Below are 19196 nucleotides of genomic sequence, written 5' to 3'. Positions count from 1 at the left end.
CCTGGGTGGCAACTTTCAGATATCTGTGTACATGGACACCAAGATCCCTCTGCTCATCCACCCTACCAAGTATCCGACCATTAGCCCAGTACCCCATTTTTTTGTTATTCTTCCCAAAGTGAATCACCTCACACTTAGATACATTGAATTCCATTTGGCACCTTTCTGCCCAGCTCTGCAGCTTCTCTATATCCTGCTGTAACCTGCCACATGCTTCCTCACTGTCAACAACTCCTCCGACTTTTGTGTCATCCGCAAACTTGCTCACCCAACCTTCTAACCCCTCTTCCAGGTCATTTATAAAAATGACAAACAGCAATGGTCCCAAAACAGATCCTTGTGGAACACCGCTAGTGACGGCACTCCATGAAGACACTTTGCCATCAACTACTACCCTCTGTCTTCTTCCATCCAGCCAATTCCTAATCCAAACCTCCAACTCACCCTCAATGCCATATCTCCGTATTTTCTGCAGTAGCCTACCATGGGGAACCTTATCAAACGCCTTACTAAAATCCATATATACCACATCTACCGCTTTCCCCTCATCAACCTCCTTCGTCACCTTTTCAAAGAATTCAATAAGGTTTGTGAGGCACGACCTGCCCTTCACAAAACCATGCTGTGAACAATTTGGTGCGTTTATTTGGGAAAGATATACTGACATTCAAGGCAGTCCAGAAAAAATTCACTAGTTTGATCCTGGGTATGGAGGGATTTCCTCAAGGAGAGAGTTGAGTAGGTTTGGACTATACTCATTGGAGTTGAGAAGCATGAGTGGAAACATTCAAGATTCTTCAGGTGCTTGGTAGGGTCGGCATGGAAAGTTTGTTGCCCCTTGTGGGAGAGTCTTGAAACAGAGTGCTTAATATCAGAATAAAGGGTCTTCCATTTAAGTCAGAGATGGGCGATAATTCCTTCTCAGAGGGTAAGATAAAGTCACCTTAGTCCCAGAGGACCACAGAGCTGCTTTCTCATTAGAGAAGTGTGATGGTGTTGGTTTAACCTGAGGGTCAACAACATCTCAGGCAAGGGACAAGGTGAAGAAATCAGGTCGTTCATGTCTAATGGAGTCCAATGACTCATCTTCAGAAAAATTACATTAAATCTGTGTCCTCTTGTTCTTGATCCTTTCAGAATTGATGGATTCAGGAACCTGACATCGCGATGAATTCCATCTCCTGACCTTACATCTCACGCAAAGCTAGTTTTGAATCAAAATACTGTCAGAGAGCAGGCAAGCTCGGTGTGCTGTCATTGTCATCAGATGCCTCATGAGACAGCAACTACCTGGAACAAACATTGGGGGCAGTCAGCTGTCACTCCTCAATGAACTATTCCTCATAAGACCAGCAGGATAACTGCTTGGGGATAAAGGTAACCAGGGCATTAGTGTGGCTCACAGGGCCTTCCAAACGCATGACCCAACATTCCCTCTGAGCTGCTCTGCTGTACGGATGCTGGGAAGCTCCATGCACGTCAGTCTCATGCCTTGTACAGTTTAAGGGGAGGCAATAGCCCCATACTATTATCATTAATTCTGAGAGCCAGGTAATGTTCTGGGGACCCTGGCAATTAGTGGAATTAAGAAACCAATATTGGCAGTGAAATTGTTGTTGATTGAACCCTTCAGGTTCACTCATATCCTTTAGGGAAGGAAATCAGCCGTCCTTACTTGGTCTGATCCAAATCTGGTTGCAGACCCACAGCAAAGTGATTAACTGTTAACTATCCTCTGGGCAATTAGAGATGGGCAGTGAGATCTCAGAGAACATCCGAGGAATTCTGTACCAAAGCTTGAAACTCCCCTCTACTCACACATCTTGTGACTACTACAGCTAAAACAAAGTAGAAAAAATCTGAACTGGGAGAACTGGCCACTCCCCTTCCCTTGTTAAACTGTTAACACCTTAGACTCCTTGGTACCTCTGCATTTACGACCTCTTTTAAAAAAAAAAATCATGGATAAAATAACCTTGTTAAAGTGACAACATCATCACGCAATCAAGAAGAAAGGAACAATCTGCCTCTTTGGATTTGTAAGAGGAAGCCTCACTGCCTAGGATGCCCCTTCAGCAGTGGGCAACCCAAGCTTTTGGCTCAGCAGCAGAAACCTCCTGCCTAACTGGAAGCAAAACAAAACCCTTCCTGGATTTGTGTGAGCCCTGACTCAGCCCACTCATGATTCCGTTGTCTCACTTTTTACAAAAGACACCCAGGGATAACTTGAAGCTGTTTACCAACTGCCTGTCTGAAGGTAACATTCCAACACCACTATGGCAACACCTCTCTGCAAGGGAAGCAGGACAGAACACATCTCTCTTAATGGCACAATACAGTCTCACAAAGGATATTAAGTACTATAAAATCAAAGATATATGGAATAAAGATTTCTTCCAACCGATGATTGACTTGGTTATCAAGTGGAATAAATTTATCTTCCTTTGATTTTATCTTTCACAAAAGAACAGAATTCAATCCACGCAATGTCAGTTTGCCATGTACACACTCAATGTGGAGCCCATCATCAAAGAGGGCTGGATGCACAATTGACGGAGCTTATCAAACTTTGCACCAGAGCTTCTTATAGGCACTGTGATATAAAATGTCACAAACCTGTGGCACAATGCCACCAAACTTTTTCCACCCACTAAGATGAGAAAGATGCCCAATTCATCAGAGATAATACACTCCACCTTACACATGTGCATGAACTTTATTTGGAAGTGTTTTTAATAAAATGTACCTGCAGTCACAAAATGTCTCTCATATTTACAGCTCTTAGTCTCAGTTCATTGTTTCACTCTGATACCACACCCAGACTTAATCACGCACAATAAGCAGTCAACGGTAAACTAACATGCATCAAACACTGAACAATTGAAGATTATGTCCAGTATGAGCCTGCCTCTCATGACTTTTTTCTTAACTTTCCCTGCTTTTACATTATTGAAGCAAATTTGCTGTGGAAGGGACGATTTTCTTCATTATAACACTCATGTTACAATGAGATTCTTTCCAAATGAGTTAACTTCAATGGTGAGAATCAGGAGAAAACCTTCACCTATATTTTTATATGCTGAGTCCAGCCATCTACACCATTATGACACTGAGTCATCACAAAATGCACCATTGGAACAGATTGAGTTCATCTCCTGATGCTCACTCTTGAGGCATTACTTGAGTCAGTTCATTGTGTTGTTCAGACTTTATGTATGGATTCCCTTAGGGAAAAAGTGCATTAAAAATTGCAGTGGGATGACGCTCCTGTGTTACTCCTGAATTGGTATCTCCAATCAACCCAAGTATCCCATGTGGGCTGCAAAATTGTTCCTGTCAACCTGGTAGATATCTCAAACTGTGGATGATGATGGTTGTGGTGTTCTGATTTTGGAATACTTTCAGCAATAAGGCAAGACTGTAATGAAGTTGCACCAAGTTGCATTTGTATAGAATCTTTAACATGGCAAAACAGACATCCTAATTGGCTTCACTGCAGTGTTTTATATATAAAAGACTACAACTGAGGCATTTATGGAACTATTAGAACAGAAGAGCTGAAGCTTTGTCAAAAAAGTATGTTTCAAGCAGTGTCCAAAGGGAGGAGAGGGAAGTAAAGCGACAAAGGGTGAGGGAGGGAATTCCTGAGCTCAAGTTACAAACATCTGAAGGAATGATGCCATTGGTCAGGCTGGAAATCTGAAACAGACAGTGCTGGAAAGCCTGAGCAGGTCTGTGAAGAGAGAAAGAGTTAATGCATCAAGGGTGGCACGATAGCTCAGTGGTTAGTGCTATTACCTCAAGGTGCCAAGGACCCGGGTTCAATTCCAGCCTCAGGTGACTGTCTGTGTGGAGTTTGTATATTCTTCCTGTGTCTGTGTGGGTTTCCACCCACAGTCCACAGATGCACAGGTTAGGTGGTCATGCTAAATTGCCCAGAGTGTTCAGGGATGTGTCGGTGCATTAGTCAGGGGAAATGTAGAGTAATAGGCAAGGGGAATATATCTGGGTGGGATAATCTTCGGAGGGTCAGTGTGGACCTGTTTGGCCAAATGGCTGTAGGAGATCTATTGTAGAGATTTTATGAAGCAGCTCAATATGACTTCTTTAAAATTTAGCGATGCTGAAAAGGTGTACAGATATCTCAGAGGTGTAGGACAGGAGAGGATTAGAAAGTTCAAGAGGTGATAAGGTCATAGACAAATAAGAAGAAAAGGAGGAGTATCCTAAAAGCAAGGCATGCATTCACAGGGATGAGGCATAATCTGAGTTCAGTATCAGTAAGGATACAGGCAACATTTGACAGACACATATCCATGGAAGTTTCAAGGTGGGAGCTGATGAGAAGGTGGAAGTAGCCACATCCGCAGGTACCACAGGAGTTTCAGCAGCAGATGAGCTGACATATGGACAAAGATCTGCACTGGATACTGCAAAGGCTATGTATCCTGACAACATTCCTACAATAGTACTGAACAGCTGTGCTCCAGAACTTGCCACTACCTTAGCCAAGCTCTTCCAGTATAGTTACAACACTGGCATCTATCTGACAGTGTGGAAAATTGCCCAGGTATGTCCTGCACACAGAAAGCAGGACAAATCCAACACAACTAATCACCGCCTCATTAGTGTACTCTTTCTTATCAGTAAAATGATGGAAGGTGTCATCAACAGTGCTATCAAGCAGCATCTGACCTCATTACAGCCTTGGTTCAAACATGGACAACGCAGCTGAATTCCAGAGGGGAGGGGAGAGTGACAGCCTTTGAAATCAAGGCTGCATTCAACCAGGTGTGGCATCAAGAAGCCCCAGAGTCAAAAAGTCTGGTGCTGGAAAAGCACAGCCAGTCAGGGAGCATTCAAGGAGAAGGAGAGTCAACATTTCGAGCATAAGCTCTTCATCAGGAATGACAGAGATTATGCTCGAAACATCGATTCTCTTGCTCCTCAGATGTTGCCTGACCAGCTGTGCTTTTCCAGCACCACACTCTCGACTCTAATCTCCAGCATCTGCAGTCTTCACTTTTTCCTATCAAGAACCCCTAGCAAAAGTGGAATTATTGAGTATCATGGGGCAAACTCCCGGTAGTTGAAGTCATACATGGCACATAGGTAGATGGTCGTTGTTGTGGGAGGTCAGACATCCCAACTCCAGGGTAGTGGATTAGAGTGGTGTTGGAAAAGCACAGCGGTTCAGACAGCATCCAAGGAGCAGAAAAATCAATATTTCAGGGCTTTTGCCCAAAACGTTGATTTTCCTGCTCCTTGGATGCTGTCTGAACTGCTGTGCTTTTCCAGCACCACTCTAATCCAGAATCTGGTTTCCAACATCTGCAGCCATTGTTTTTACCTAACTCCAGGGTAGTGTCCTATACCCAACCATCTTCCGCTACCTCATCAATGACCTTCCCTTTATCATAAGGTCAGAAGTGGGGATGTTCACCAATGATCATACAATGTTCAGCACCATTCGGAATTCCTCAGATACTGAAACCATCCATGTTTAAATAGAAATAATCCTGGACAATATCCAGACTTGGGCTGACAAGAGGCAGGTCGCATTCACACCTCCAATATCAGGCAATGATTATCTCCAATAAGAGACAATCTAACCACCTATCCTTGACATTCAGTGGTGTTACCGTCACTGAATGCCCCACAATCAACATCACTAAGGTTACCATTGACCAGAAACTCAATTGGATGCACCACATGAACACAGTAGCTACAAGAGCAGATGGCAACCACCATCAATGCTCAGTAGCAGCAGTGTGTACTGTCTTCAAGATGCACTGCAGAAGATCGTCAGACAGCACCTTCCAAACCCATGACCACTTCCATCTAGGAGCAGCCAATACGTGGGAACACCACCACCTGCAAGTTTCTTTCCAAGCCACTCACCATCCTGACTTGGAAATGTATCACCGTTTCTTCACTGTCCTTGGGTCAAAATCCTGGAATCTCCTCCCTTAAGGCATTGTGGGTCAACTCACAACACATGGGCTGTAGCGGTTCAAGAAGGCAGCTCACACCAACTTCTCAAGGTCACCTAGGGATGGGCAATAAATCCCAACATCCCAACAAGTAAATTTTTAAAAATTGACAATACAGAGGTGATCTGAAGGGCTAACTGAGTGAATGTTAGGACAGAAGGTCATTGCATTATCAATTAAGTTGGAAGTAATCTGCTTCAGCCTCAGAAGCATCCAGGATGAGGGAAGAAATCAGTAACTAAGGAATGATGGTTGTCATGAAGACTGAAGAAAATGCTCTCATTGTTATCTCAACATTGAATTGGAAGAAATTGTTGCTCATCCAGTATTGAATTTGGAACAAATGATGGGACAAATCTGGGCTGATGGAGGGATGGAGTGAACGTTGGTGATGGTGGGGGCCTTCAGTATACCTGTGGAAACAACATGTTGTACTTAAATTACCAAATCTTGAGATTCAAATCAATCAAATCAGAAAATGGAGGAGTAAAAAAAATGTGGAAACTAAATTGTTAGGTTGTGAGGGAATGAATGTAGAGCTTGCTGCCTGCATGTAATCTATGAACTAGAGCTTGGAAATTCTGTGGAGGTTTTATGCTGAGATACTCGCAGTGTAGCATTTCACTGAGATGAGGTTCGTAAGTTCAGTGTAGCATCTCACTGAGTGTAGATCTTGGGCTGCTACACATTACATTGACCACAGAGATAAAGGAAGTCTTAATTTTTGCAAACTCCCATCCCTCTGTCTCTGATTGGTGAATATATTCCTTACCACCTTGTCAGGAGTGAAAATTTAGATGAGTGTTAGCATTTGACCTTAAGTCAGAAGGTGCAGGGTCTAAACGGCATTGCATAACAGGCAGGTCATGAAGTTAAAGACCAAATTCTGGGTTGACATCCAGAGGGATACTTGTGTGTATGAGTAAGTTGATGCACCCCACTGCCACCACTAGGGAAGTGATTGCTGGGCCGCTTGCTGAGATATTTGTATCATCAACAGTCACAGGTGAGGTACCGGAAGACTGGAGGTTAGCTAATGTGGTGCCACTGCTTAAGAAGGGTGGTAAGGACAAGCCAGGGAACTATAGACCGGTGAGCCTGACGTTGTTGGTGGGCATGTTGTTGGAAGGAATCCTGAGAGACAGGATTTACATGTATTTGGAAAGGCAAGAACTGATTAGGGATAGTCAGCATGGCTTTGTGCGTGGGAAATCATTTCTCACAAACTTGATTTGAGTTTTTTGAAGAAGTAACAAAGAGGATTGATGAGTGCAGAGCAGTAGATGTGATCTATATGGACTTCAGTAAGGCGCTTGACAAGGTTCCCCATGGGAGACTGGTTAGTGAGGTTAGATCTCACGGAATACAGGGGAACTAGCCATTTGGATACAGAACTGGCTCAAGACAGAGGGTGGTGGTGGAGGGTTGTTTTTCAGAATGGAGGCCTGTGACCAGTGAAGTTCCACAAGGATCGGTGCTGGGTCCTTTACATTTTGTCATTTATATAAATGTTTTGGATGTGAGCATAAGCGGTACAGTTAGTAAGTTTGCAGATGACACCAAAATTGGAGGTGTAATGGATAGCGAAGAAGGTTACCTCAGATTACATCAGGATCTTGATCAGATGGGCCAATGGGCTGAGAAGTGGCAGATGGAGTTTAACTCAGATAAATGTAAGGTGCTGCATTTTGGGAAAGCAAATCTTAGCAGGACTTATATACTTAATGGTAAGGTCCTAGAGAGTGTTGCTGAACAAAGAGACCTTGTAGTGCAGTTCATAGCTCCTTGAAAGTGGAGTCGCAGGTAGATAGGAGAGTGAAGAAAGTGTTTGGTATGCTTTCCTTTATTGGTCAGAGTATTGAGTACAGGGGTTGGGAGGTCATATTGCAGCTATACAGGACATTGGTTAGGCCACTGTTGGAATATTGCATGCAATTCTGGTCTCCCTCCTGTCGGAAAGGTTTTGTGAAACTTGAAAGAGTTCAGAAAAGATTTACAAGGATGTTGCCAGGTTTGGAGGACTTGAGCTATGGGGAGCGGTTGAACAGGCTGGGGCTGTTTTCCCTGGAGCATTGGAGGCTGAGGTTTATAGGTTTATAAGAGGTTTACAAAATTATGAGTGGCATGGATAGGATAAAGAGACAAAGTCTTTCCCCTGGGGTTTAGGAGTCCAGAACTAGAGGGCATAGGTTTAGGGTGAGAGGGGAAAGATATCAAAGAGACCTAAGGGGCAACTTTTTCACACAGAGTGTGGTGCGTGTATGGACTGAGCTACCAGAGGAAGTGGTGGAGGCTAGTACAATTGCAACATTTAAAAGGAATTTGGATGGGTATATGAATAGGAAGGGCTTGGAGGGATATAGGTCGAGTGCTGGCAGGTGGGACTAGATTGGGTTGGGATATCTGGTCGGCATGGACGAGTTGGACCGAAGGGTCTATTTCCATGCTTTACATTTCTATGACTCTATAGCTCTCACCCCCCCAATTTATTATAAGGACAATTAAATGCAGTGTTCATGGCATGGTTCAATCCAGAACTGTGAAGAGGTCGAGAAGTCCAGCGCTATTTGGCAATTCTTCTCATGTAACTTCATACCTGCCCAATACATGGCTCAATGTATTGTAATAATTTTGTATCCCAAATCACTTTAAGAGGACAGTGACCTTTACTTTTCAAGTGCTGTCTGTTTCAGAGCTTGCTCCAACAGTACATTAAAGCCACATAGCATAGTTATAGTCACAGGGACATGAGGGAAAAAGAAGAGTTGACGTGCTGAGATGGAGAAATGTGAGAAAAGTTTTGTGTGGAGCACACAGATGAACACCAACATGGAGCCTCTAAGCTGAATTGACTTGTCCCAATGCTGTCAATTTGATGTAATTTTACTTATACATGTCTCTGAAAATTATTAATAAAATTAACATGTCAGCATGCCTGGGTCATTTGATACACTGTTTGATAACCAACAGAAAGCTCTGCTGCTAAGTGCTGTGGTGTTCAATCCTGAGAGATTCATGTCTAATTGTTGCTGACTCAATACATTCTGAAATAAATTGCTTTGTTGATATCTATTTGAACAAAGCAGCTGGAAATGTACGACTTACTTGCAGAGATCTAAAGTGTGATAGATTCTAGAGTTTTTACTTTCGAGATATACTTGCATTTGATTGATTTCATTGAACAAATTGTTGTTTTATCCTCAGCTACAGCTTCAACAGAACATCCACTTGACTTCCCCTGGTATGCTGATTTCTACAAAAAAAGTGGATGATGCTGGAACTCTCTCAGAGGATGATGGTTTGCCCAGAAGTCCTCCGGAAATATCATCTCTTCACGCCATTCTGAGATGCTCCACTCCAAAGGTACAGTAGGTTTAATGTGAAGAGGGAGTTGGAGAGGCTGAGCTTGGCCATGAGTCCAACAAAGCTGCTGATAACAGCAGAGCCTCATTGAAATATTATTTGAAATACTATTCGGAGCTGATGGCCAAGTGGTATTATCCCTGATTTATGTTCTGCAGACCTGAGTTCCAAACCTGCCATGGCACATGGTGGAATCTGAATTTAATTAAGAATAACCTGGAATGAAGAGTCAACTGGTGACCATGAATCCATTGTCAGTTGTTGGAAAAACCCATCTAGTTCACTAATGTCCTTTCAGGAAGGAAATCTGCCATCCTTACTTGGTCTGGCCTCCATGTGACTCCAGAGCCATAGCAATGCGGTTGACTCTCAACCACCCTCTGAAATGGCCTAGCTAGCCACTCAGTTGTATCAATTGCTAGAAAGTCACAACAAAGACCCGACCAGCATTGTGGGTCAACCCACAGCAAGTGGACAGCAGCAATTCAAGAATGCAACTCACTACCACCTTCTCAAGGGCAAATAGAGATGGGCTATCAATGCTGACCAGCCAGCAACACCCACGTCCCACAAATTAATAAAAAAAAATTAACATCCTCCTATCCAACTAGCAACTAGTCAATCTGGACAGAAATCCTTCCATGCTTCTGTGTAAACCTTGTGATATAGTAAAAAGCAGTTAGCAAAAGAGGCAATGAGGTGGTTTCTGAATAAGATATATTTTGGTGAAGCTATTTGTCTTCTTCACATATGGACAATTCACAAGCATACCAACTTAATGGGGAAACTAATGGGTTTTTATTTCATCTTTATTTTACCCCATGCTATCGCCTAATAGCTTATATTTTCCCCAGCACCCATGATGTGTGTGTGCAGGTGTGAGACTTAGTAAAAGACAACTGGTGTCAAAATCTTTATTCATTTTCCACCACCAGGAAGAAACACCAGAGTGGCCAGTGACAAGCAGTGCCCTTCTAACTAATGGTTATACTGTGTGAGTGGGAAGTGCTGATTGGTTAGCAAGTGAACTCTGATTGGTTGAGGTATTCCCATGGAGAATGCACCAGTTAATAATGATTGACAATTAACTGCCAGGCTTTGTTTAAACATTAAATTAGTTTTTGTGATTTTTAAAGTGATTGACCAGGCCTAAGATATAAATCTTATGTTATTGAGTCTACTCTGTTGCAGCATAAATGTTGGTTTCCTGTTTAAATTATTATTCTTGAAAATTGTCCTAATGGGTGCAAGACAAAAAGCTTCAACACAATGTGACGTATTTCAGCAATATGCAAGTTATATACGACAGGTATACAATTCCTTTATTGGTAACCCTCGGGTCAGCTGGTTTTTGGAATTTGGAATTTTTCAGATTTCAGAATAAGTGACAGTTTCATGGTGAATCAAAACAAAAAATGACCAAACAGCAGATGCACCTGTGAGTACTATGAGCACTGAGACAGAATTGATGCCTGCCAGTGCTGGGCCATGCTGCCATTTCACATCTGAATGACGTGGGTTGAGTGGGTGTTGGATTGCGTTATCTGTTTGCACACCAAAAAATCTTGTTATGGCAAAAGAAAACTTCATGAAAAGATCTCGGATTTCTGACTTGGGATAAAAGACTGAATTATTGAATGAGGTCGATGTACATCTTTAGAGTCTGGATGGAATCAGAATAGAAAGAGGCAGATTCAACAACATGGTCTACTACCAATTTGGGATGTGAACAGTGTGTGTTACACCATAAGAAAGTGTGGCAGACATATAGTTTGTTGCTGCTTTTAATTTGTACATCATTTATTTATTTATTAATTATCCATTAACTGGTTGTGGGCAGCACAGGCTTGACCATCGTTTATTTCCCATTCATCGTGATCTTTGAGAAGGTTGTGCTGAGCTGAACCATAGGAGACCTTGGGAGTGCAGGGACATTGACAGTGCTGTTAGGAAAGGAGTTCGAGGATTTTAACCCAGCGACACTGAAGGAAATTTCCAAATCAGGATAATATGGGGCTTGGGGAGCAATTTGCAGATGTTCCTTTGCTTTGCTGTGCGTGTTCTTCGAGATGCCAGAGGTTGTGTGTTTTGAAGGTGCAGTTGGAGGAGGCTTGGTGAGTTGATGCCGTGCATCTTGCAGACAGTACACACTGCTACCACTGTGTGTCGATGGTGGAGGGAGGGAGTGTTGTAGATAATTAACATTAATATGATGTTACCTTCATCAACTATTTGATGGCCAATTGCCTCCAACCCTGCAGGTATTTGCCAAAGTAAAAGCATGTCCACTTCTGTCCTTGACTAACCACCTTTCTCATTCTTCCCTCCAGTCTGCAGCCTCTGTGGAGAGACACAGCTCTTTGAGTTTAGGTGGAACAGGAAGTGAAGATGAAGAGCAGGTAAACATTCAATTGTTCTCTTTGGAGCAGGTTTTAATGGAATCATAGAAAGGTTAGAGCACAGAAGGACACCATTTGGCCTGTCTCATCCATATCAGTTCTTTGCGAGAATAACTCATTGACCCTACTCCCTTACCCTCTCTTATGGCCTGGATAATCTTCCCTCCTTACCCAGTTATTCATAAGTTACCCAGCATAAGACCATAGGATATAGGAGCAGAATTAGACCATTCAGCTCATCAAGTCTTCTCCATCATTCAATCATGGGTGAAATGTTTCTCAGTTCCATTCTCCCCATAACCCTTGATCGGCTTATTTATTAAGAACCTGTCTATCTCTATGCACTCAACTGCTTAACATCCACAGCCTTCTGCAATAATGCATTCCACAGATTCACCATCCTCTGGCTGAAGAAACTCCTTATCAGCTTAATTCCATAGCGTCATCCTTTCACTCTGAGGCTGTACTGTTGGAGTCTGACCTACTATTGGTCAGTGTTCTGTAAGTTTCAGTGAGATCCCTCCCTTGTCGTAAACTTTTGACAGTGGGGAAGCAGGCCCTTCAGTCCATCAAACTCACACCAACCTCCGAAGAGCATCCCACCCAGAGCCAACCCTCTGCCCTGTCCTGCATTTCTCATAGCCAATCCAACTAACCTGTACATTTTTGGACTGTGGAAGGAAACCCATGCAGAAACAGGGAGAATGTGCAAACTCCACACAGACAGCCACCTGTGGCTGGAATCAAACCCAGGTCCCTACCGCTGTGAGGCAGCAGTGCTAACCACTGTGCCACTCACCCTTCTAAATTCTATTAAGTTCAGACCCAAAATCCTCACCTGCTCCTCATATGACCGGCCTTTCAGCCCTAGGATTGATCTTGTGACCGTCCTCTGGACCGCATCCAAAGCCAGCTCATCCTTCCTTACATACAGAGTCCAAATTGCTCACAATGTTCCAAATGCAGCCTGGCCAGAGCTTTGCACAGCCTCAGCAGTACATCCCTGCTGTTGTATTGTAGCACTCTGGAAATGAATTACATTACATTTGCTTTCCTAAATGCCAACCGAACCTGCATGTTACCCTTAAAAGAATCCTGAACTATGACTCCCAAGTTCCTTTGTGCTTCAGATTTCCAAAGGCTTTCCCCACTTAGTCTACACCTGTATTCTTCCTATCAAACCGTGTAACCCCACCATACAGTCCATTGGTAAATGTTGGTATCACTGCCCTTGGCCTTTCTCTGGGACGAAAGGTGTGCTGGAAAAGCACAGCAGGTCAGGCCGCATATGAGGAGCAGGAGAATCACCATTTCAGGCATAGGCCTTTCAGCCAGGAACTTGGGTGGGGCAAGGTGGCTGAGAGACAAATAGGGGGTGTGGGTGGGGGGAAGGTAGCTGGGAAGGAGATAGTCAGATGGAGGTGGGGGGGTGATGGTGACAAGCTGGAGGGGAGGGTGGAGCAGAAAGGTGGGAAGGAAGGTAGACAAGTGGGACAGTTCAAGTGGATGGTGCTGAGTTGGAGGGTTGGATCTCGGATGAGGTAGGAGAGGGAAAATGAGGGAACTGGTGAAATCAACATTGATGCCGTGTGTTTGGAGGGTCCCAAGGGGGAAGATGTGGCAGTCTCCCTCCAGGGGTCGGGTGGCTTGGATTTGATGGACCTGTTTTCCACTTGTTCCTGCCTAAGACCATCTGCTCCTGAATTTCTAATTCCTTCCATTATTACATTTAGGTCTGATAATTCCAATGTACTTTCCCCCATGCAGGACAGCCAGACTGCATAATTGTTTGTCTTTCTTCCTTGCATTAAACAATATTCCTCTTGTGTTAAGGGAGATAACTGGGGAAAGTTTTATTAATGTGCATGAAATTGGCTTTATCAAAAATCTGATTTAGTCTTGATTGTTTGACATTTTATGGTATTTTGTCCATCCTTAAAATAAATGGAAACTATTGTAGTCACTTGGAAATAAAGAACATGAGTATTGTTGTGAAAAGAAAATGTGTCCACGCCTTTCATCTTGCACTCATCAGGATATAATTGCAAGAATGCCAAATTAGAAAGGGAACAACAATATATACTGCATGAGAAAAGGATATAGGCTGGTTGGCAAGTCTGCTTTGATTGATCAAGTGTTGCAACAGGGAATGAATCAGGTAATTATTGCACCCCTACTCATAACTGAGCTTGATCCCATTCCTACTTGATATAAGCACTTGTGCCCTTTCATCAGGGGTCACTAGGTAATAGGGAACATTGGCTGATTTTTCTTCTTTCTGAAGTATGTAACATTGTGTACCAAATTTGAAGAGAAAATCCCATCAAACAACAGTGAGGTTTTATTTCCAAGCAACTGAATCAGGGGAATGGAAACTATTGTAGACATATTGATGCTGTATTCACAACATTAAGATATATTTTAGAGATCATTCAAAATTAAATTAAGTGCTAAAGAATAAATTAATGCATTCACAGAGTATAAAGTATCAATTGCGATGGGAGTGGTGAGAAAAGTCAGGCTTTTGCAGATTGACTGCACCTTTTGGAAGTGTACTGATTATGACATGTCACTGTTTGAGCATCCTACATTGGATGTAAGGAGAAGCACCATTGACTAGCTTTTGAACAATTGCACCAAAGCCATTTCTGATTCCAAGAGGATTCAGAACAATGTTCCTTCAGAGTGAGAAAGAAGGTGATAGGAATGTCTTAAGTATATGTGTGTTGAGAAATCATGTGACTGCTACTCAGTGCCATGTGCTCTTGGAACATTTGAGAAAGGACTAATGCCCCAATGTATATTCAATCCAATATCGACAGATATTTCTTGTTACTGACCGAGGTGTGTTGTTTAGTTTCTGCTGTATCATAAAGTGACAGTGGCTGGTAAAGGGACAATTATCTTCAGTATTACATCTCTCTTGGTGCTGTCAGTCCTTTTCAGAACACCTGGCTTAGGGACTTGCCTCTCTTGACTGTAAGAGCTATTTAAATGTTACAGCATGGGGTAAACCTTAATTTAAACCAGCAACACAGAAAAGATTTATCCTGTCCAGTAATCTGTGAAAATTCAATAGGCCAAGAACTAGTTAAAATAAAAATTAACGACTTTATTTCTTAAAGTATAACAGAATAATTAACTAACAGCTATTTACTCTAATCTATCTTTTACCTTCCCCTTCTATAACACTAGTCTGATAAAACTCCCAATTATGATTTCCAAAATAAAATTTCTTATCTCAAAACCAGGCAGCTTTCATTCTTCTCACTGCATGTTGGTCTTCTTTTCTTCTTCTTGGGGATTCTGCTTCACAGGTTACTGATCAATAAAGGTACCTTTTAAAAGAGTTATCTTTGAGGCAGTTTTTCACATGCTTGTGGCTTGGCAGTTCTCCTCTCAATTGTTCAATTTTCCCCTGTCTTATACCCCCCCCAAAACATCAGATTATGTCATTGGCTTTTAAGATTGTCAATATACTAAATTCAAACTGGATTAGAGTTTGCTATTTTTTGTGGTATAATTTAAACTGATTGGTCTAATTCGAATCTGTTTTGTCATTTCCAGACAACTAGCTAATCAAGTTGTTTAAACAAATGTTACATTTTCTTTCAGAGTTCTTGGTTCTCTCTGGTAGTTCTGTTGCTTTTAGCTCTCTTAAAGGCACAGTATACCCACATCTTTATAACACACAGCACCTGCTCAGTTTCTACATTTCTCCAGTCACCAGGGGTTCAGTAGGTACTTGTCCCTGCTTCCTTCAAGATTGAGAATCTGTTTTGATCCTGGCTTCCAAGGATATTGGCATTGATGAGTCATCATGTGGAAAATACCACCATGAACTTGGTTTAGTGAATGTTGGATGGCATTTAAATGGCAGAGTATCACACCAGAAGGATAAGAGTTTTCATTTCATATATCACTTAAAAACCCAACTGATTACAGATCATCTCCACTTCATTAATAGGTCATTTGCTCACCTCCTACTCGGTGAGATGCGCTCTTGTCTCTAAATCAGAATATCGGGAGGTCAACCCTCATTACAGACACTTGAACATAAAAGTCTGGGTTGCCACTCGTATGCAATACTGAGGGAGTGCTGTTTGTATATGCTGCTGTCTTTCAAATGAGATGTTAAACCAAGGGCTCATACCTGTTTACAGGCAGATGGTTATGGAACATCCAACATCATTATTTTTATGACGATTGGGGGAGGAATCACCTTCACTGTCCTGGTCAACATCTATCCCTCAATCAACACCAAACAAGAGAAACAGATTATTAGGTGTTATCACTGTGTTGTCTGCGGGATCTTGCTGTGCAAACATTGGCTGCTGTGTCTCTTCCCCCCCGTGTTATAGCAGGAACTACACTTCAAAAGTGCTTTGTTGGCTGTAAGGTTTTATATAACAACATATCTTGCCACAACGATTAGTAATTTGTGTAGAATATTTGCTACTTCTGAAAGCGAGATCATATTTGTAGAAGGATAATTCTTGTCATTAGCTCAGGACCCCTGAGGTTTTTCAACAAAACTCTAGTGAGAAGGGACTGTTATATTTGGTCCTGACTCAGAATAGTTTCTGGCTTTCTAGACAACTTGGTTCTCATTTTGATTCAATTTGAGTCTTTCTTGGCAGGAATGAGCTGCTGTGGTATTGTGAATCTCAGCTGGACTTAATATATAAAATCTTAGCTATTGCCTCTGGAGAGGAACATTCTATTTACATTCTAATAAAATGTTTGATTCAAATTTCATTCCTCAATTTGTGTTTGTCCTTCACAGTTGGTGCTATACTTTAAGCCTTACCCTTTGAAATCTGGGGTCAAAGGAGATCATTAATGGATCTGGTTTCTATGGGAAAAGTGGAATTGAGTATGGCCCACATTTAGTGACCCCAGTGGACCCCTGAAAATCATTTGGTCGTATATTGGCTTCGGATGATTATCAAACATCCGGGACAGCCACCTAAAATTCACACTTTGCACTTACTTGTGGAATGAAGGGCCTAATCACTATTAGGAAACCCTCAGGGAAATTGGCCTACCCTGAATCTGACCTTTTCCAAACAGGCTTTGCTGGCGTGTATCCAGTTAAACAACGAGCTTCCACCAAAAGGCAAGTAAAACATCATTAATCTTTCTATACGATGTACAGATTTGGACTCCTCACTATAGACACATGTTTGCATTGGAGATAGTTCAAGGAAGATTCACTGGGCTAATTCCATGGGATGAAGACTTTGTTTTATGAAGAAGAGGTGCAGAAAGGACACTCCCACTCATGGGGCAGTATTGAACCAGAGGAAGACAGTTTATAAATGAATGACCTCCCATTTGCAATGGAGATGAGGAGGAATGTCTTCTCCTCAGTGGATTGGTAATCTTTGAAATTTCTTCCCCACAAGAAGTGGGTGCTGGATGATTGAATACATTCAAGACTAAATCTGGCATTTTATTGATCTACAAGGGAGTTGTCTTTTTAATTCTTCCACAGGATGTGAATGTCAAAGGCAAGGTCAACATTTCCCTAATTGCCTTTGAGAAAGTGTTGATGAGCCATCATCTTAAACAACACCAGGTTATAGTGCAACGGGTTTATAATGTCGAAATTCCACTTTGGAAATAGAATCAGTCTGACTCAAGATCGGGATACAGACAGACTGTAACCTCACACTTTTAATACGTTGTCTGAGATGAGATGTCACCTTTTCTTATAAAACCTTAAGTGGTCTCGAGAAGGTGACTTAAAAAAAGTTCTGGGATTTACATGTTAATGCACCAAAACCTGCAACCCATTCCAAACGATGAAAGACTCAATAATCCAGGTTTGTTCAATCTGTCACTAATCTTTTGCTATAAATTCTGTGTCTTATGACCTTATACTCCACAACCACCTGATGAAGGAGCAGCACTCCGAAAGCTAGTGTGCTTCCAATTAAACCTGTTGTACTATAACATGGTGTGTGATCCTTAACTTTGTCCATCCCAGTCCACCACCAGCTTCTCCCATCATCATCTTAAACTATTGCAGTCCATCTGGTGAAGAACTCCCACAGTGCTATTTGGAAGGGAGTTCCAGGGCTTTGATCCAGTGACAGTGAAAAAACAGTGATTTAGTTTTGAGTCAGGTTGGCTTGGAGGGTGAATTTGCAAGTGGTGATGTTCCCATGCATCTGCTCCAAGCCACATACCATCCTGACTTGGGCACTATAAATTCACCAAACAACTGGCTAAAAGTCAATTTCAGTGAGTTTGATGGAGAGTTTCTTTACATGAGCTCGGTGAATTATCTCTTCCAATTGTCAGCATGTCATTCTGTTAGGTGTTGTTATAAACCAGACTAGATCCCCTCAAAATATATTAAGGAGGTAGCCAGGACGCTGACGTTTTCTTATTTTAAAGGCAATTGTGAAGAGGCTGTTCCCAATGCAATGTAACTGGTTAAACTACTCAGTGTTCAGCAAAATACAATTTATTTAAATGCTGTAGTTAAAATACAGCCAAAGAAAGGGGAAATTAGAATAAATTAACTCAATTGGAAAACGTAACAGAATAACAGATACAGTAACTATTACTAATTTACTGTTCCAATATAGAAACATCCAATAAATACATCCTTTGGCAAAAAAAGTAAAATTCAGATACATTCTCACATGCAGTTCTCCAATCCAGGTGGAAAACATCAAGAGAAACTTCAGAGAGGGTAGCAGCCAGAAGACCCCAGTAGCTTCTGATGTTACTCAGAAGTTCTGGTTTGTGAGAGCTGGCCTCGCCCATTTGGGCTGCATTAACAAACAAAATCTCCAATGCCTCCCAAGCTGTTCGCTCAAGTGGTCTTCAGTCGACAGTTTTGCACCTCTGACTTACAACTTCTCTTAAAAAAAAAGACCAAAATAGCGTCTTAAAGTGACAGCATCATCACAGTGTACATCAGGACTCAATGCAGCCACTCTTGAGCTATCTAGCATTCCACCAATGCTGGAATCTTTCAGGATTCAGACCCTTTAAATCCCTGCTGTGTACTGGACGGAAGCTGCCATTCACAATGTGTTGCTCCCCATTTCGGAAGAAAGTGGCTGAGAAAGGGAAGCTGACACCCTGCTTTGCCAACAGGGCACTAGAGGATCTTGTGGTGGAGAAGAAGGCCATCTTCTTCTCTCAGGAATCACAGAGGAGACCACTGCTCGAGACCCTACCAGCCTGGTCTGGAGAAATGTCAAGCGATGCAGGAAGAAGGTTCATGAACATTTTGGTCTCCTTTTCTGAGGGAAGGATGCTCTTGCTTTGAGGGAGTGCAGCAAAGGATTTCTAGGCTGATTCCGGAGATGGTGGGACTGACGCATGAGGAGAGATTGATGAAGTTAGGATTGTTTTCACTGGAGTTCAGACAAATGAGGCGGGATCTCATCAAGACTTATAAAAGTCCAACAGAACTAGA

The 19196-nt window shown here is 42.3% G+C and overlaps 1 protein-coding gene across 3 annotated transcripts in view; it reads left to right on the top strand.

Annotated features, from left to right (window-relative positions):
- The window catches only part of zgc:66433 (uncharacterized protein LOC321250 homolog), a 195945-nt gene that overhangs the window by 150169 nt on the left and 26580 nt on the right, over nucleotides 1–19196 (top strand). For 2 of the 3 annotated variants that reach the window (XM_043705166.1, XM_043705163.1), the window contains exons 5-6: nucleotides 9198–9356; nucleotides 11687–11755. In XM_043705166.1, the coding sequence (XP_043561101.1) occupies nucleotides 9198–9356; nucleotides 11687–11755 (228 nt within the window). The remainder of the gene's footprint in view (nucleotides 1–9197; nucleotides 9357–11686; nucleotides 11756–19196) is intronic. The other variant, XM_043705165.1, reaches the window with a different exon arrangement.

The sequence above is a fragment of the Chiloscyllium plagiosum genome, chromosome 15 (assembly GCF_004010195.1).
Source record: "Chiloscyllium plagiosum isolate BGI_BamShark_2017 chromosome 15, ASM401019v2, whole genome shotgun sequence".
NCBI lineage: Eukaryota > Metazoa > Chordata > Chondrichthyes > Orectolobiformes > Hemiscylliidae > Chiloscyllium > Chiloscyllium plagiosum.
This window is presented reverse-complemented; position numbering and strand designations above follow the sequence as displayed.